General features: G+C 43.8%; 1 protein-coding gene across 1 annotated transcript in view; it reads right to left on the bottom strand.

The window, feature by feature from the left end:
• Positions 1–348: 348 nt before the first annotated feature.
• cisd2 (CDGSH iron sulfur domain 2) overlaps positions 349–21,004 on the bottom strand; it is a 35,733-nt gene continuing 15,077 nt past the window's right edge. Inside the window, exons 2-3 of the mRNA XM_072254790.1 lie at positions 2,472–2,686; positions 349–829 (exon numbers count right to left, since the gene is read on the bottom strand). Coding sequence (XP_072110891.1) covers positions 740–829; positions 2,472–2,686 — 305 coding nt within the window. The 3' untranslated portion in view covers positions 349–739. The remainder of the gene's footprint in view (positions 830–2,471; positions 2,687–21,004) is intronic.

The following is a 21,004-nucleotide window of genomic DNA, read 5'->3' as shown; positions in this document are numbered from 1 at the left end:
ATTGTTCATATAAATGACCAAGCAGATAACAGTGAGCTCAATCCATGTGGCACACCATTATTCACAAGAATCCAATTCAAAGAACAACCTTTCACCATCACCTCATGCTCTGTATCTGCAGCAAAAGATTGTGCTGTATAGATTTGCTGCTTGTAAATTCCTGGATTAAAGCCAAGGAAATTAAACCCAAAAATCTATCATAACTGAGAGGTAATTCAGACCACTGATCTATAGGTACAGGGTGGGGTGTATTCATATTGTGATTTTCTGTAATGTGAAGCCATGTAATCTGCTCATGTCAAGAAGTGCAAATTGATTTTAAAAAAAAACTACCACCCCAGCAACAAATTCCATAAGAGTTCATTTTTATTGTATCCCAGATTTTTTGGCATTAATTTGTGAATTCCGAAAGGGAAAATTTCATTTCCCACAACTGCCATTACATGGGAGTCACCTGCAATTCCTTGCATCTCAATTAGTCAACATAAATTTAGCACAAATTCAAAAGTTCTTAAATAATACTACTTAACTTTAATCATTATTTTAATGAAAAACAAAAGAATGCACTATCACTGTACACCGACAAATTACAACAGATAGATTAGTGACAAAGCTTTACAACTTGTGCAAATTGTACTGCAAAGATATTTATTGGACAGTTAATATTCAGGACTGGAGTTTAGAAATTTTTTACATCACATAATGAACACATTACGGCACCCATAAAGAAAATAAAATGTTATACTTCTTTCTTCTTAATTATCAATGGACCCACGTTATCGCCCGTCAATTCATTGTGCTTGTTGTGAGACCCATCACAAACAGGGAACTAAAAAAAAAGAAAATAAGACCACTCAAACTCATTCCCAGATTCAATACACATTTACAATTTGTTCTAGTATCCAATGTCATAGTAGAGTGTGCTGTGGAATGGAAACATTCCAGTTCACCAGAGTTATCGTCCTTTCATCAATAGAGGCCGCTAACTTTATAATCAACTAAAACCAGTAAGTACAGGCAAAAGAATTTCTCACCCACAAAAATTAATAGCAACACACACAAAATGCTGGAGAGACTCGGCAGGTCAGGTGACATCTGTGGAAATGAACAGTCGATGTTTTGGGCTGAGACCCTTCCAGGACTGGAAAGGGGCTGGGGGGGCGGGGAGATGCCAGAATAAAAAGGTGGGGGAGGGGAAGCAGGCCTAGCCAGAAGGTGATAGGTGAAACCAGGTGGGTGGGAAAGATGAAGGATCGGAGAGGAAGGAATCTAATGGGAGGGGAGAGTGGACCATAGAAGAAAGGGAAGGAGGAGGGACCCGGGGAAGGTGATAGGCAGTTGAGAAGAGGCGAGAGGTTAGAGTGGGGAATAGAAGAGGGGAGAGGGAGGGAAAATGAACAGCTTTCTGGAATCCAAATTCTTTGCAATGAGCTGTCATTGTGGTCAGGATAATTAAAAGCAGGTATCATATTATTGAAATACTTATGACGTATACAAATTGATTTAAACATTTCCTCATTGCCAGAAATCATAAGCTTCAGCTCAGCCACTCAGGCTATATGTACACTGACACAGACCTGGCTCAAATTGAGGACAAGTACTACTGAACACCACCTGTTAGGAAACACGTGTCAATACAAGAGTTCAGACTTTAAATGCATTGACATGACCCTAAATTATGCTGAAATGCCAATGAAGAAATTACTTTTATACAGAAAAGCTTCCCCAGAGCATCCCAAAGATCTGAGCTAATGAAATTACTTGTCAACATCGAAGGCTACTTTTTTCCCAGAAGCAAAGCGCCCTCAAGGAGGCTCTACAAATAGTAAAATATACATTTCTCTCTTTTGATGATGGAAAGAATTTTCTGCCAGATACTGGATTAATTTACATTCACCTAGCCAAGCATTCAAGAGTTCAGGTCTTTTGAAAGGCAGAAGCACCTCAACCTAAAAGACACTATTTTTGTCCACATTTGCTTATAAATAAAAATGGGAGCAGCTGCCTCTAGAGAACTGTATTAAGATATAACACTGTTCCTCAAACTATAAACTAGAACAATTTCTAATCACTGCTGGATGTTTGAAACCTGCTCAATCAAATCCAACTGACAAAGAATTGATGCACAGAGAGCTGCAAAGAGTGAAGATGAAAATTTTACTCCATTATGTGGGAAGGGCAGCTGGCTAAGCTCACAAAGTAAATTGTACCTTATCTGTCGCTATCACCTTGTATACTGTAACCAAAGTGTGCCATGGTCACTGAGGTTGTTAATATGATCACGTATCCTTATTCCAATCACAAGTAGGGATTCCATTTTGAGTATTCTCTTGTCTATGCTCTTGAGTGCAAGGAAACATCTCCAAGCTCAAATGGATAAGCAGGGGCCTTCTCATCTGGTGTATAATGACCATCAGTTCACTGCACATGCACCTCAGCTGGACTGCCCTACAACAGTTGCATATCATTACCGTCTTTGATCGCCAACATCTGCAATACGCTGCTTTCGTAAACTGCAGGTCCTCAATGTTGATTTCATTCACCACTTTGGGGTTCTCCTTCTGGATCTTTAGATTGATCAAGCTGTCCTTCTGCTGCTTCTTTCGAGGAATGAAAGGTCGAACGGCAAGGTACCCAAGCAGTGCTAGGACTCCAAGAAACGGCAGCAACCGCAGCCATTCTGCAACTGGACGCAAAAAAAGCGAGATTATACCGGGAAAGAAAGATTTTCAGTACCACTGCTCGAAAGAGGCAAAGGCTACAGCAACAGTTAAGAATCCGAGATCCTGAGTTAACATTGCTGTTAAATGATAGTAACTCGTAAGGTGCAGGGTGCAAAACCTGAGAACATTTATGACAAAGAATGTGACCATGCCGCCAACTTGCCCATGCTTGTGAGAATGCCATTTCTTGGCCTGTGGTGAAAGGGGTCACAGTTCTTCAATAAGTGATCTAGTGTGGGGAAGATTTTACTTTGGGATGCAAGTCTGGACCCTCACACTGCTCGTTTTCCCTCAATTTGCCCCCCACCCCACTAATTTATTTAAATTTACATCACCTAGTTACTGATTTCACTGCCACAGTAAATACACAGGTGATAACTTTGCATAGGATGTATTCTCAGGAATGGGTCTGCTTAAGGAACTTGCGCTAAAAGGGTCATTATAACAGTATACATATGGAGATGTGTTACTACGAGGACCAGGGTTCTGAAAGTCATCTTCAAATGCCCCAGTGAAATACCCTAGATCAACGTGGAACAGACATACATTTCTTTGGCTGCACACCTCTCCCTAACAGGGGTTTCTCTATGGTGATAAGCTCAGCAGTTGCTAGCCAATGAGAGTGTATGCCAGACACAGAAGGGATATAGCAGCTTCCATCACATCCAAATGTCTGTCAACACATACTGAAGGTTCTGCCCATCCTCAACATTAATCCACACTCACCACCACCATGCCCGACAGAATGCAGTCCTGATTCTCACATCTCAGTGCCGAGCATCCACACTGCTCACCCTGTCTCACTCAATACCAATCTCACAGTCTGCTTCTTGGTACCTAGTCATGGGATATTCATTGTTTTGGGGGATGCAAGTGTAAGGCGACACTCCACAAGTTTCCTGGCACAGCAGCAGCAGCAGACAGGAGTCTGCCTGGTTCCCAGCAGGCCGAGTAGTTGTATTTTCACAAAGTATCAAGGAGGATACGTACCCATGGTGTTTGGACATGACAGAGTTAATGAATCAGTGTTCTGTGCAAAAATACTAAGCACAATACATTGCAGGATCTTACTGTTCATCCTCTTTGCCATCTCAATTTCATACCAAGGATCACATAGCATGGAAACAGACCCTTCAATCCAACTGGTTCATGCTGACCAGGACATCCCATTTGCCAGCATTTCGCCCATAATCTTACAAATCTTTCCAATCCATGTACTTGTCCAACTGTCTTTTAAAAGTTGTCGTCCCACCTCCTCCAGCAATAACCACTTCCTCCAGCAACTGATTCCACATAAATACCACTCTTTTTTGTGGAAAAATAATGTTTCCCCTTAAGTTCCTCTTAAATTTTTCCCCACTTTAAATCTATGTCCTCTAGTTCTTGATACCTCAATTTTGGGTGAATAAAATTGAGTGCATTCACCCTCTCTATGCCCCCTCATGATTTTAAACACCTCCATAAGATCACCTTCGGTCTCCTAAAGTCCAAGCCTGTCCAACCCCTCCCGACAATTTGGTATTTCAAGCCCTGATAGCAGCCTCGTAAATATTTTCTTCACTCTTTCCAGCTTAATAATGCTTCCTAGAAGAGCGACCAAAACTGGCCGACAATACTCAAAGTGCACTCTCACCGGCATCCTCTACAACCACACCATGACCTCCCAAATTTTATACACAATATGCTCTTTGCCATCTCAATGGTCATGTGCCAAAAGCCTCCTTCACCACCTGACCTGCGATTTCACATTCAGGGAATCATGTACTGTACTCCACGGTCCCTCTGTTCTGTGACAGCCACTGGGGCCCTGCCATTCAATGTGAAAGTCCTACCTAGATTTGACCTCCCAAAATCCAATAATCTCACATTTACTTTTTTGTTTAGAGATACAGCATGGTAACCAGCTCTTCCAGCTCAATGAGCTTGTGCTGCACAATTTCACCCTACGAACCCGTGCGCCCTTGGAATGTGGGAGGAAACCCGAGCAGCCGGAGAAAACCCACACACTCATAAGGAGAATCTACAAATTCCTTCAGACGAACCGCTATGATACCATTACCTGAACTAAGCTCCACTTACTCAGCTGATCAAGATCCCCCTGCATTTTGCCATCCTTCATTGTCTGCTGTAGCACCTATTTTAGTGTCTTCTGCAAACGTGCTAACCGTGCCTTGTAGTGCATTCTTACCCAAATTGTTGATACAGATGATGAACAACAATTGGCCCAGCACCGAGCCCTAAAGCACACCATTAGTCAAGGGCCTCCAGTCCAAGAATCAACTTTCTACCATCGCCCTTCGCTTTCTACCATCAAGCTAATTGTGCATCCAATTAGCCAGCTCTCCACAGATCCATGTGATCTAACCTTCCAAAGCAGGCTACTACGTGGAACCTTAAAGGCTTTAATAAAGTCCATATAAACTACGTCTACCGCTGTCCTCATCAAAAAACTCAAGTTCATAAGACACGTTTGCCTATGTACAAAGCCGTGTTCACTACCCTGAATTAACCATTCCTTCCAGGATCCCTCAGAATCTTCTCCAGTAACTTACTTACCATAGAAATTAGACTTACTGACCTACAGCTTCCATGTTTTTCTTTGCCATCCTTCCTAATTAAGGGCATAACATTTCCTACCCTTCAGTCAACCAGTACTTCATCCATGGCTATCAATGTTGCAAATATTTCAGCTAGGGCTCCCAAAATTTCTTGTCCAGCTTGTTCCTAGATAAACCTGGTCAGGCCCTGGAGATTTGTCAACCTTCATACATTCTAAGACTTCCAGCACCTCCCCTACTGTAATGCAAGCCATCTCCTAGACCACCCTACATTTACTTTTGCTAGCTCAGAAGCCTTTATGGCTTTCACCACAGTAAAACCTTAAGCAGAAAGAGTCATTAAGAAACTTGTCTATTTCCTGCGTGTTTGAGCCACTCTCTTCTCTTTTAATAATAGAGATAATAAAATCTTTTTGGATTTCCCTTAATCTTCTCAGCTAGATTTATCTCACGTCTCCATTTTTTATCCCTTTTCCAATTTCTTTCTTGAGTATACTTCTGCATCCCAATACTCCTCCAGGGACAAACAAGAAACAGTCTGCAAATGCTGGAAATTTGAGCAACACAGTCAAGATGCCGGAGGAACTCAGCAGGCCAGGCAGCATCTATGGAAAAAAGTACGGTCAACGTTTCAGGCCGAAACCCTTCAGCAGGACTGGAGAAAAAAAGCTGAGGAGTAGATTTGAAAGGTGGGGGGAGGGGAGAGAGAAACACCAAGCGATAGGTGAAACTTGGGGGGGGGGGTAATGAATCAAACAGCGAGGAAGTTGATGGGTGAAAGAGACAGAAGGCCATGGAAGAAAGAAAAAAGGAGGGGGGAGGAGCAGAGGGAGGTGATGAGTGAGCAAGGAGATAAGGCAAGAAAGACAGGCATGGGGAATTGTGGGGGGGGGGGGCGGAGAAGAGGCATTACTGAAAGTTTGAGAAATTGATGTTCATGCCATCAGATTGGAGGCTACCCAAAAGGAATATAAGGTGTTGTTCCTCCAACCTAAGTGCAGCCTTATCCTGACAGTGGAGGAGGCCATGGATGGACATATCGGAATGGGAATGGGAAGTGGAACTAAAATGAGCGGCCACTGGGAGATCCCACTTGTTCTGGCGGATGCAGCATAGATGCTCGGCGAAGTCGGGTCTCACTGATATACAAGAGGCCACATGGGGAGCACCAAACACAGTATATCACCCCAAAAGACTCACAGGTGAAGTGTCGCCTCACCTGGAAGTTGAAGTCATTACTGTGTTCAGTGCTCCCAAAAATTTTATCTCTGAGCTCTAATGTGACATTTACCTTAATTAAAAATACAACTGTACCTTTCTTATTTCTGCCTCAGTCCTGTCTAAAGTACTGGAACCCCAGAACACTGAGTTGTCAGTCCTGCCCTTTCCTTAGCCATGTTTCTATAATGGATATAACATTCAGCTCCATGTAGCTAAGCCCTATGTTCATCTACCTCAGCTGCCAGACCTTTTCCAATGAAATAAATGCAGTATAATCCAACAGGCTCTTCTCACTCCTGGCCATTCCCCTACCCGTCATGCCTATTCAACTTGCTGTCATTGACTTCTGCATCCCTTTACAGCAGGGGTCCCCAACCTTTTTTGCACCGCGGACTGGTTTAATATTGACAATATTCTTGTGGACTGGGTGATGGGGGGGGTGGGGTGTACAAGTTCAACAGTGCATGACAGGGAATGAGGAAAGGTGCAGCTGACTCATCGCCAAATCATATCGTTTCTTTGTGGCCCGGTAGCGCATCTTTGCGGCCCGGTGGTTGGGGACCACTGCTTTACAGCCTTCCATTTTCTTCTCCGATGCTCGGAATTTCCACTCATCACCCTAGTAGTACTAGCAAATCTGCTTGATAGTATCACACATCAAAGTTGCTGGTGAACGCAGCAGGCCAGGCAGCATCTCTAGGAAGAGGTACAGTCGACGTTTCAGGCCGAGACCCTTCGTCAGGGTTAGTCCTGACGAAGGGTATCGGCCTGAAACGTCGACTGTACCTGTTCCTAGAGATGCTGCCTGGCCTGCTGCGTTCACCAGCGACTTTGATGTGTGTTGCTTGAATTTCCAGCATCTGCAGAATTCCTGTTGTCTGCTTGATAGTATATCGATCTCCTTCCAGTTCAGGTGTAACCCGTCCCTCTTTTATATATATATATATATATATATATATATATATAAATAAAAGAGGGACGGGTTACACCTGAACTGGAAGGAGATCGATATACATATATGTATACATATATATATGTCACCTTTTCCCCACCAGACACCACAATGTTCTAAAAATCTGAATCCCTACACCCTTATACCAAATTTGCAGCCACACAGTTATTTGCCACATTCTCCTTTTCTTACCCTCACTAGCACACAATACCGATAATCCAGAGGTCCGGCTTTGTAACTTTGTCCTAGCTCCCTATATTCACTCTTCAGGATCTCATCCTTTTCTCTATCTGTCATTTGTGCCAACATGTACAATGCCTCCCGGCTCCTCACCCTCCATTTCAGTATGTTCTGTAGCCACTTGGGGCCAGCTGGTACAAAGGAGGCAATCAATCATTTCAGAGTTCCCACTGAGGTCACAGAATCTTCTGTCCACTCCTACCCCCACCGAACTATTGAGTTCTATTTCTATTCTAATCTTTCCCCACTGAACCTCAAAGGCAGTCCTGGTGCCACAGACCAGGCTACTGCTGACTTCACCTGAACAGTCATCCACCATCGTGCCCCCAGGAGTATCCAAAATGGTATACTTGTTTGAAGGGAACAGCCACCAGGAGAATTTTGCCCTATCGGTATACTCCCTTTCCTGGTGGTCACCAAACTATTTTCTATTGACCACCTCACTAAAACTCTATATTTTGCCTACATACCTATGAAACTCTCAGAACCTCTGATGATTCTGAGTGCATCCAGCTCCAACTCCTTCATGTGGAGTCTTAGGAAGAGGAATATATCACATTCATGAGAGAACACAAACATTGATATTTGAATGGCCTAGGCAAACAATTAGTATTCCTGAAGTGAAGCTCAGCTCAGAATGACTCTCAGTTGCTGGATCTGACCAGCAGGAACTTAAGCCACAGAGACCTCCAGGCTTTGCTCACTTTTAAGTTGACCATCTAACTTTGATTGAAACATCGAGGTGTATGTTGAGGAAGATTGAACCGTTGAGGCAAATGCTGAAGGCGAGCGAGTGTTCAGCGCCGATGACCTGCTTCGCGCTGTGCTGCGATGGACCTCTTGCCGAATAAGGTGTCAGAGTGTGACCACCTATCGCTCGCCAGACAAGGTGGCTGTGGGTGACAGCCTGTCTCCCTTGCTACTCTGCCTCTGTTCGAGTGGTCTCCCTCTATTGTGGAGAATCCTCTGTAGAGGTTGTTATTGAAGTCCTGAGATTTAATGGTTTTATGTACCGGACCAGTCTTTTTTTTTGTCTTTTGGATTCTGTGCTTTCACGTGATTTGTAAGCTTTTGTGTGTGTGGGGAGGGTTGGGGTTTGATGTTCTCGCAGTTCACCCGAATTGTTCTTTTTTTCTGTTTGGGGTGGGGTGTGGTTGATGGCCTTGCTGTCACTGCGTGATTTAAATTTGGAGTGATTTTTCTTTGAATGACTTCCATGGTTTTCTTTGTTTCATGGCTATTTGGAGAAGGTGTATCTTAGAGTTGTATACTGCATACATACTTTGATAATAAATGAACCTCTGAACCCTTATAAGTTAAACGTCTATTCACCTTCCCACAAGGACGAAACAGGCCCAACTATAACTTCAGCAACACACATCAAAGTTGCTGGTGAGCGCAGCAGGCCAGGCAGCATCTCTAGGAAGAGGTACAGTCGACGTTTCAGGCCGAGACCCTTCGTCAGGACTAACTGAAGGAAGAGTGAGTAAGAGATTTGAAAGTGGGAGGGGGAGAGGGAGATCCAAAATGATAGGAAAAGACAGGAGGGGGAGGGATGGAGCCAAGAGCTGGACAGGTGTTTGGCAAAAGGGATATGAGAGGATCATGGGACAGGAGGTCCGGGGAGAAAGACAAGGGGGGGGGGGGAGACGCAGAAGATGGGCAAGGGGTATATTCAGAGGGATAGAGGGAGAAAAAGGAGAGTGAGAGAAAGAATGTGTGTATAAAAATAAATAACCGATGGGGTACGAGGGGGAGGTGGGGTATTAGCGGAAGTTAGAGAAGTCGATGTTCATGCCATCAGGTTGGAGGCTACCCAGATGGAATATAAGGTGTTGTTTCTCCAACCTAAGTGTGGCTTCATCTTTACAGTAGAGGAGGCCATGGATAGACATGTCAGAATGGGAATGGGATGTGGAATTAAAATGTGTGGCCACTGGGAGATCCTGCTTTCTCTGGCGGACAGAGTGTAGGTGTTCAGCAAAGTGGTCTCCCAGTCTGCGTCGGGTCTCGCCAATATATAGAAGGCCACATCGGGAGCACCGCAGTATATCACCCCAGCCAACTCACAGGTGAAGTGTCGCCTCACCTGGAAGGACTGTTTGGGGCCCTGAATGGTGGTAAGGGAGGAAGTGTAAGGGCATGGGTATCACTTGTTCCGCTTACAAGGATAAGTGCCAGGAGGGAGATCAGTGGGGAGGGGTGGGGGGTATGAATGGACAAGGGAGTCGCGTAGGCAGCGATCCATGTGGAGAGTGGGGGGGGGGGGGAGAGGGAAAGATGTGCTTAGTGGTGGGATCCCGTTGGAGGTGGCGGAAGTTACGGACAATTATATGTTGGACCCGGAGGCTGGTGGGGTGGTAGGTGAGGACCAGGGGAACCCTATTCCTGGTGGGGTGGCGGGAGGATGGAGTGAGAGCAGATATACGTGAAATGGGGGAGATGCATTTGAGAGCAGAGTTGATAGTGGAGGAAGGGAAGCCCCTTTCTTTAAAAAAGGACATCTCCCTCATCCTAGAATGAAAAGCCTCATCCTGAGAGCAGATGCGGCGGAGACGGAGGAATTGCCAGAAGGGGATGGCGTTTTTGCAAGAGACAGGGTGAGAAGAGGAATAGTCCAGATAGCTGTGAGAGTCCGTAGGCTTATAGTAGACATCAGTGGATAAGCTGTCTCCAGAGACAGAGACAGAAAGATCTAGAAAGGGGAGGGAGGTGTCAGAAATGGAGCAGGTAAACTTGAGGGCAGGGTGAAAGTTGGAGGCAAAGTTAATAAAGTCAACGAGCTCTGCATGCGTGCAGGAAGCAGCGCCAATGCAGTCGTCGATGTAGCGAAGGAAACGTGGGGGACAGATACCAGAATAGGCACGGAACATAGATTGTTCCAGAAAGCCAACAAAAAGGCAGGCATAGCTAGGACCCATACGGGTGCCCATAGCTACACCTTTAGTTTGGAGGAAGTGGGAGGAGCCAAAGGAGAAATTATTAAGAGTAAGGACTAATTCCGCTAGACGGAGCAGAGTGGTGGTAGAGGGGAACTGATTAGGTCTGGAATCCAAAAAGAAGCGGAGAGCTTTGAGACCTTCCTGATGAGGGATGGAAGTATATAGGGACTGGACATCCATGGTGAAAATAAAGCGGTGGGGGCCAGGGAACTTAAAATCATTGAAAAGTTTAAGAGCGTGAGAAGTGTCACGAACATAGGTAGGAAGGGATTGAACAAGGGGGGATAAAACTGTGTCGAGGTAACCTGGACGTGACCAGGATAAAACCTGATGGCATGCCGTAATGACATGTCTATCCACGGCCTCCTCTACTGTAAAGATGAAGCCACACTCAAGTTGGAGGAACAACACCTTATATTCCCTCTGGGTAGCCTCCAACCTGATGGCATGTCGTAAGGATCGCTCCCTACGCAACTCCCTTGTCCATTCGTCCCCCCCATCCCTCCCCACTGATCTCCCTCCTGGCACTTATCCTTGTAAGCGGAACACCATGCCCTTACACTTCCTCCCTTACCACCATTCAGGGCCCCAAACAGTCCTTCCAGATGAGGCAACACTTCACCTGTAAGTCGGCTGGGGTGATATACTGCGTCCGGTGCTCCCGATGTGGCCTTCTATATATTGGCGAGACCCGACGCAGACTGGGAGACCGCTTTGCTGAACACCTACGCTCTGTCCGCCACAGAAAGCAGGATCTCCCAGTGGCCACACATTTTAATTCTACATCCCATTCACATTCTGACATGTCTATCCACGGCCTCCTCTACTGTAAAGATGAAGCCACACTCACGTTGGAGGAACAACACCTTATATTCCGTCTGGGTAGCCTCCAACCTGATGGCATGAACATTGACTTCTCTAACTTCTGCTAATGCCCCCCCTCCCCCTTGTACCCCATCTGTTATTTTTTTTATATATACACACATTCTTTCTCTCACTCTCCTTTTTCGCCCTTTGTCCCTCTGACTATACCCCTTGCCCATCCTCTGGGTCCCCCCGCCTCTTGTCTTTCTTCCCGGACCTCCTGTCCCATGATCCTCTCGTATCCTCTTTGCCAATCACCTGTCCAGCTCTTGGTTCCATCCCTCCCCCTACTGTCTTCTCCTGTCATTTTGGATCTTCCCCTCCCCCTCTCAAATCTCTTACTAAATCTTCCTTCAGTTAGTCCTGACGAAGGGTCTCGGCCTGAAATGTCGACTGTACCTCTTCCTAGAGATGCTGCTTGACCTCCTGCGTTCACCAGCAACTTTGATGTGTGTTGCTTGAATTTCCAGCATCTGCAGAATTCCTGTTGTTTCCAACTTTCTTCTCCTCCACAGAAAACCCACAAAATATTAAAATGTGCAACTAGAAATTCTGTATCCAGCCCTCAAATTCCTGAAATATCCATAAACAAAATAAAGCAATGCTTAGAAATTAGAAATGACAAAATACAACTCAGGAACCCTTCAAGAGGTCAAACAGAAGAATAAAGCAAATGAGAAAAAGCAATTAACAGTTCACACTGCCAACATTGTCAGTGGTTGCAAGAAATGCTGCATCCTTTACTCCTTTCTTCACACAACCAAGAGCATGCTGAATATCATCATCATCATCAGCTGCCGTGCCCAATTTGAGCTTTGACTGCCATGGCCCACACACGGTTTCGGGTCAAGTGGATCAATTCATTGGTATTCATTTCCAATTCTCTGGCTGCTGTCGCCATCATCATTTGTCTTTTGTCTTCCTCTTGCTTTCTTCCCTTCAATCTTTCCCATAATTACCGTGCATTCTAACTCCTCTTTCCTAATCACATATCCATAAGACCATAAGACAAAGGAGCAGAAGTAGGCCATTCAGCCCATCGAGTCTGCTCCACCATTTTATCATGAGCTGATCCATTTTATTCTATTTAGTCCCACTGCCCCGCCTTCTCACCATAACCTTTGATGACCTGGCTACGCAGATACCTATCAATCTCTGCCTTAAATACACCCAATGACTTGGCCTCCACTGCTGCCCGTGGCAACAAATTCCATAGATTCACCGCACTCTGACTAAAAACATTTCTTCGCATTTCTGTTCTGAATGGGCACCCTTCAATCCTTAAGTCATGCCCTCTCGTACTAGACTCCCCCATCATGGGGAAACAACTTTGCCACAGCCACTCTGTCCATGCCTTTCAACATTCAAAATGTTTCTATGGGGTCTCCCCTCATTCTTCTAAACTCCAAGGATACAGTCCAAGAGCGGACAACCGATCCTCATATGTTAACCCTCTCATTCCCGGAATCATTCTAGTGAATCTTCTCTGTACCCTCTCCAACGTCAGCACATCCTTTCTTAAATAAGGAGACCAAAACTGCCCACAGTACTCCAAGTGAGGTCTCACCAGCGCCTTATAGAGCCTCAACATCACATCCCTGTTTCTATTCCTCTAGAAATGAATGCCAACATTGGATTCGCCTTCTTCACTACTGACTCAACCTGGAGGTTAACTTTAAGGGAATCCTGTACGAGGACTCCCAAGTCCCGTTGCATCTCAGAACTTTGAATTCTTTCCCCATTTAAATAATAGTCTGGCCGTTTATTTTTTTCTGCCAAAGTGCATAACCATACACTTTCCAACATTGTACTTCATTTGCCACTTCTCTGCCCATTCTTCCAATCTATCCAAGTCTCTCTGCAGACTCTCTGTTTCCTCAGCACTACCGGCCCCTCCACCTATCTTCGTATCGTCAGCAAACTTAGCCACAAAGCCATCTACTCCATAATCCAAATCGTTGATGTACAATGTAAAAAGAAGCGGCCCCAACACTGATCCCTGTGGAACACCACTGGTAACCGGCAGCCAACCAGAATAGGATCCCTTTATTCCCACTCTCTGTTTCCTGCCAATCAGCCAATGCTCTATCCACGTATGTAACTGTCCTGTAATTCCATGGGCTCTTATCTTGTTAAGTAGCCTCATGTGTGGCACCTTGTCAAAGGCCTTCTGAAAATCCAAATATACAACATCCATGGCATCTCCCTTGTCTAGCCTACTGGTAATTTCCTCAAAAAATTGTAATAGGTTTGTCAGGCAGGATTTTCCTTTAAGGAATCCATGCTGAGTTCTGCCTATCTTGTCATATGCCTCCAGGTACTCTGTAACCTCATCCTTGACAATCGACTCCAACAACTTCCCAACCACCGACATCAAGCTAACAGGTCTATCATTTCCTTTTTGCTTCCTTGCCCCCTTCTTAAATAGCAGAGTGACATTTGCAATCTTCCAGTTTTCTGGAACCATGCCAAAATCTATCAACTTTTGAAAGATCATCGCTAATACCTCCGCAATCTCCACAGCTACTTCCTTCAGAACACAAGGGTGCATTCCATCTGGTCCAGGAGATTTATCGACCTTTAGCCTATTCAGCTTCCTGAGTACTTTCTCTGTTGTAATTGTGAGTGCGCACACTTCTCTTCCCTGCCAACCTTGAGTGTCCGGTATCCTGCTGTCTTCCTCAGTGAAGACTGATGCAAAATACTTGTTCAGTTCCTCTGCCATCTCCTCATCTCCCATTACAATTTCTCCAGTATCATTTTCTATCGGTCCTATATCTACTCTCACTTGTCTTTTACTCTTTATATACTTGAAAAAGCTTTTAGTATCCTCTTTGATATTACTTGCTAGTTTCCTTTCATAGTTAATCTTTTCTCTCTTAATGACCTTCTTGGTTTCCTTTTGTAAGGTTTTAAAAACTTCCCAATCCTCTGTCTTCCCACTAATTTTTGCTTCCTTGTATGCCCTCTCCTTTGCTTTAACTTTGGCTTTGACTTCTCTTGTCAACCACGGTTGCATCCTTTTTCCACTCGAAAATTTCTATTTTTTTGGAATATACATGTCTTGCACATTCCTCATTTCTCGCATAAACTCCAGCCACTGCTGCTCTGCCGTCTTTCCCGCCAGTGTCTCTTTCCAGTCAACTTTGGTCAGTTCTTCTCTCATGCCACTGTAATTTCCTTTACTCCACTGAAACACCGACACATCAGATTTCGGCTTCTCTTTTTCTAATTTCACAGTGAACTCAATCATGTTATGATCACTGTCTCCTAAGGGTTCCTTCACCTCAATCTCTCCAATCACCTCCGGTTCATTACACAATACCCAATGCAGTACAGCCGATCCCCTAGTGGGCTCAACAACAAGCTGTTCTAAAAAGCCATCTCGCAGACATTCTACAAATTCTCTCTCGAGATCCAGTGCCGACCTGATTTTTCCAATCTACTCGCATGTTAAAATCCCCCACAATTATCATAACACTGCCCTTCTGACAAGCCTTTTCTATTTCCAGTTGTAATTTGTAGTCCACATCCCTGCAGCTGTTTGGAGGCCTATAAATAACTGCCATCAAGGTCCTTTTACCCCTGCTATTCCTTAGCTCAACCCATAAAGATTCTGCACCTTCCGATCCTATATCACCTCTTTCTAATGATTTAATACCATTTCTTACCAATAAAGCCACACCTCCCCCTCTGCCTACCTTCCTATCCTTCCGATACACCATGTATCCTTGGACGTTCAGCTCCCAGAGACGTGCATCCTTTAGCCAGTGATGGCCACAATATCATACCTGCCAATCTGTAGCTGTACAACAAGATCATCCACCTTATCCCTCATGCTGCGTGCATTTAAGTACAACACCTTAAGACCAGTATTTGATACTTTTTGTCCAATGAAGTTACGTTGCCTTCTCATGATCTCATACATCATTTCTCTTTTTGTGTTTGCTCTGTTCATGACCTCCTCGTTAGATATTCGTTTCGACCATGATATTCTTTGCATCCTCCTCAAAAACCACATCTCTGCTGCTTCAATTCATTTCCTCATGTTACTAGATATTGTCCAACATCCTGATCCATATAAAATAACTGGATAAACGTAACATTGCAGTACTCTGAGGCCTGTTTCATGGAATCACTGTAGTCAGAAATCAGCTCAGGGCAATAGATTGCTGCCCTTAATCCTCTTAAATCCTTCAACAGCAACTACCTTTTCCTTCTCCTACAGAGCTGCCACTTCAATATTATATGCAATTTAAACCAGAGAGAGAGAGAGAAAATGAAATCTACACCTTTGTGGAACCTACAATTTAATGCTCCCTCTCCTAAAAGCATTAAGTGCTTAATCCACGGTGTGATCCAAGAACTTAGCCTCTGCGTAATTCCTATGAAAGGCATAAACCCAAGCAATTAATACTCAAGTTAATTTTGCTGTAATTTCAAGTTAATCTCATTTAAATATAGCTCTGTGTTTGGATAATGCAACTTCATTTACCACAACTTTTGGGATATTTGCCATCAGATGCTTGGCTCATTAACACACTAAAACAGCAAAATGCAGAGCCAGATGAAAAATACCACAGTTATTTCAACATTTCCTCAGCTCTACATTGGCTAACCTTCCAGACTACCTTATTAAACATGACATGTAGTTTCAACTATCATAATCTTACATTGTAACAAAAATGCAATGCCCTGAACTGCACAGGCAAATTAGTTCCCGGTATTTTCACTGAATTTGATTGTTAATCCAGAAACAACTGTAATCCACACACCAGAACAGGGTTCAGTGTTATTAGTCAGCATGCTTCTTGGATTCTCAGGATCTGCTCAGGTATTAATTTTACCATTAAAATCCAGTAATTAAGCTCTGTTGAGGCAAAATATGTCTGGACAGACAAGAATCAATCTGTGGGTTTTCCATGGATATTTAACTCAAAACATCTAAATGACTTATTCCTGTGCTGTATCAATCAGTACGGGTCAGTAAGTCCTGTTCACTTTCAGCAAGCAGAAGTGTATGGGCAGGAAGTCTGAAGGGACTGACAAGTTGGGACTTGACACCAAGCCCCAGGGTTAATCAGGAGTGATGCCATGGACCCGAGGATGTCAGTGGACTGAATCTACAGTGAGGTCAGAAGAGGTAACCTTGTGACAGATGTGGGTGGACAACTATTTCAAAGTCATACAAGACACAATTGTTGTCAACAACCAAAAGGGAGAATGGTCTTGAACTTGAGCCAGCAGTTCCATAACAAACCACCAGGTAACTATAATGTAAGACTTGGCTTGTTCCTGACAAACTCAAACCTGTTCTGCCAAGTCATAGAACACTACAGCACAGAAACTGTCCCTTTATCCCATCTAACCTGTGGCAAACTATTAATCTGCCTAGTCCCACCAACCTTCACTTGGTTAATAGCCCTCCATTCCCCTTCCATCTATATACCTATCCAAATTTCTCTTAAACACTGAAATCAAGTCTGATTCCACCACTTCCACTGGCAACTCATTTTAAACTCTCAACGTCCTGAGTGAAATTCCTTCTCAGGTTCCCTGTACACATTTCACCTTTCACACTTAAACAATGACCTCTAGTCTAGTCTCACCCACCGTCAGTCGAAAAAGCCTGCTTGTACTTACTCTTATCTATACCATTCATAACTTTATATACCCCTGTCAAACCTCCTCTCCTTCTCCTACACTCCAGGGAATGAAGTCCTAATCTATCCAGTATTTCCCTATAATTTGGGTCCTCCAGCCTGGCAACATCCTTATAAAATTTCTCTGCACTCTTTCAATCCTTTTGGTAAATGACCAGAACTGCACACAATATTCCAAATTAGACCTCATCAATGTCTTATATAACTTCATCATTAACACTCTACTGTACTCAAAATGTTGATTTTTGAAGGCCAATATGCCAAAAGCTTTCTTTAAGACCCTATGTACCTGTGATGCCACTGGAATTATGGATCTGCATTCCCAGATCCCTCTGTTCCACCTCATTCTTCAGCGTCCTACCCTGGTTTGTCCTCCCAATTGACTGAATTAAATTTCATCTGCTATCTTTCAGCCCATTTTTCCAGCTGATACAGATCTCACTGCAAGCTTTTATAGCTTTCCTCACAGTCCATTACACCCCCAATCTTCGTGTCATCTGCAAATTTGCTGATCCAGTTTACCAGATTGTTGGTATATATGACAAACTACAACTGACCCAGCACTGATACCTGTTGCACACCACTAGTCACAGGCAACCATCTACTACCACTCTCTGGCTTCTTCTGCGAAGCTAATGTCTAATCCAGTTTACTACCTCATCCTGAATGCCAGGTGACTGAACCTTCTTGATAACCTCCCATGTGGGACCTTGTTAAAGTTTTTGTTGAAGTGTTAAAACTCATGTAGACAATATCCAGTGCTTTGTCTTCATTAACTTTCCTGCTAAGTTCCTTGAAAAATTCTACAAAATTGGTTAGACACGACCTACCGCAAACAAAGCCATGTTGATTCAATAGACTCTGCATCAAGTCCTGGGGCTGTACAGACGCTGGATGCAGTACATCTGGGCTTCAGACCTGACCAGTGATGGCTGACCTATGGAAAATGGCCCCTTTCCTCCAGATGAGAAAAAAATAAAGCAGACTTTTTCTTCACATAATTTTACATTTTTAATAAAGTGTAAGTCTTCAAAAAAGGGTTTTTTTATATATAAAATAACTTCACATCAATCCACCTAAACAATACATATGGCTCTGAACAGCAGCATTCAAAGGTAATAGGATCACCACAGCCACCACCCAAGATCAGTGGCAGCAGAGTAATGAGACCAAAGGTTGGACATAGATACCTAGCAGTGTAAACTGAAACAAGAACAATCCAATCCAACTGCTTCAGCAGATTTAAAATTCATTTCCTGAATGTCACTAGCAAGACCAGAATTTACTGCCCCTCTCTAATTACATTTTAGAAAGTGGGAGTGGTCAACACTGTCCCCTCAAAACTGTCTCTTGCCATCAGCTTAGATTTTCTTTTATATAATGTTTTATAAAAGCGCTGCGCAGTTTTCAGGCCATATAAAAATATTCTGCTCAGAGCAATGCTTGGTCCGTGCAACTGTTTAAAAAAAAATTAGAGAATATGTTGTTAGTCAGCAAACTTCTTGAACCAGAGATTTCTGCTGAATCAATATTAGCATGGAGGATATTCCACTTCACCCAGAACTGGTTGCTGGATGAGCAACATCATGCTTTAGAGTTTAGACAGTGAAGAAGCCAAGAGATTGCACTGACTCAACGCTACATGGAAAATCAGACATAGCTTTCAGACAGTCTTGCCCCAGGGCAGACAGATCAGAAACAACATTTTTTAAAAATGATTTGAACACACTTATGATAATAGACAATAGGTGCAGGAGGCTATTCGGCCCTTCAAACCAGCACCGCCATTCACTGTGATCATGGCAGATCATCCACAATCAGTACCCTGTTCCTGCCTTTTCCCCATATCCCTTGACTCTGCTATCTTTAAGAGCTCTATCTAATTCTTTCTTGAAAGAATCCAGAGAATTGGCCTCCGCTGCCTTCTTAGGCAGAGCATTCCACAGATCCACAACCCTCTGTGCAAAAAAGTTTTTCCTCAACTCTGTTCTAAATGGTCTACCCCTTATTCTTAATCTACCCCTTATTCTTAAACTGTGGCCTCTGGTTCTGGACTCCCCCAATACCAGGATCATGTTTCCCATCTCTAGCGTGTCCAATCCCTTAATAATCTGATATGTTTCAATCAGATCCCCTGTCATCCTTCTAAATTCCAGTGTATACAAGCCCAGTTGCTCCAATCTTTCAACATATGACATTCCCACCATCCCTGGAATTAACCCAATGAACCTACGCTGCACTCCCTCCATAGCAAGAATGTCCTTCCTCAAATTTGGAGACCAAAACTGCACACAATACTCCAGGTGGGGTCTCATCAGGATCTTGTACAACTGCAGAAGGACCTCTTTGCTCCTATACTCAACTCCCCTTGTTATGAAGGCCAACATGCCATTAGCTTTCTTCACTGCCTGCTGTACCTGCATGCTTGCTTTCAGTGACTGATGAACAAGAACACCCAGATCTCGTTGTACTTCCCCTTTTGCTAACTTGACACCATTCAGATAGTAATCTGCTTTCCTGTTCTTGCCACCAAAGTGGATAACCTCACACTTATCCATATTTAACTGCATCTGCCCACTCACCCCAACCTGTCCAAGTCACCCTGCATTCTCATAACATCCTCCCCACATTTCACACTGTCACCCAGCTTTGTGTCATCTGCAAATTTGCTAATGTTACTTTTAATCCCTTCATCTAAATCATTAATGTATATTGTAAATAGCTGCGGTCCCAGCACCGAGCCTTGCGGTGCCCCACTAGTCACTGCCTGCCATTCTGAAAAGGACCCATTAATCCCTACTCTGTTTCCTGTCTGCCAACCAATTTTCTATCCATGTCAGTACCCGACCCCCGATACCATGTGCTCTAATTTTGCCCACTAACCTCCTATGTGGGACCTTATCAAAGGCTTTCCTGAAAGTTCAGGTACACGACATCCACTAGCTTTCCCATGTCCATTTTCAGTTACATCCTCAAAAAATTCCAGAAGATTAGTCAAGCATGATTTCCCCTTCGTAAATCCATGCTGACTCGGATCTATCCTGCCACTGCTATCCAAATATGCCGCTATTTCATCTTTTATAATTGATTCCAGCATATTCCCCACCACTGATATCAGACTAACTGGTCTATAATTGCCTGTTTTCTCTCTCCCTCCTTTCTTAAAAAGTGGGATAACATTAGCTACCCTCCAATCCGCAGGAACTGATCCTGAATCTATAGAACATTGGAAAGTGATTACCAATGCATCCACAATTTCTAGAGCCACTTCCTTAAGTACCCTGGGATGCAGACCATCAGGCCCTGGGGATTTATCAGCCTTCAGTCCCTTCAGTTTACCCAACACCATTTTCTGGCTGATGCGAATTTCCTTCAGTTCCTCCTTTACCCTAGGTCCTCTGGCCACTATTACATCTGGGAGATTGTTTTGTGTCTTCCCTAGTGAAGACAGATCCAAAGTACCTGTTCAGCTCATCTGCCATTTCCTTGTTCCCCATAATAATTTCACCCGTTTCTGTATTTAAGGGCCCAACTTTGGTCTTAACTAATTTCTTCCTCTTCACATACCTAAAGAAGATTTCACTATCCTCCTTTATATTCTTGGCTAGCTTACCTTCGTACCTCATCTTTTTCCCCCGTATTGCCTTTTTAATTATCTTCTATTGCTCTTTAAAAGTCTCCCAATCCTCTAGCTTCCCGCTCATCCTTGCTATATTATACTTCCTCTCTTTTATTTTTATACTGTCCTTGACTTCCCTTGTCATCTTCGGTCACCCCTTACTCCCCTTAGAATCTTTCTTCCTCTTTGGAATGAACTGATCCTGCACCTTCTGTATTATTC

Source organism: Mobula birostris, chromosome 4 (assembly GCF_030028105.1).
Source record: "Mobula birostris isolate sMobBir1 chromosome 4, sMobBir1.hap1, whole genome shotgun sequence".
NCBI classification, from domain to species: Eukaryota; Metazoa; Chordata; class Chondrichthyes; order Myliobatiformes; family Myliobatidae; genus Mobula; species Mobula birostris.
This window is presented reverse-complemented; position numbering and strand designations above follow the sequence as displayed.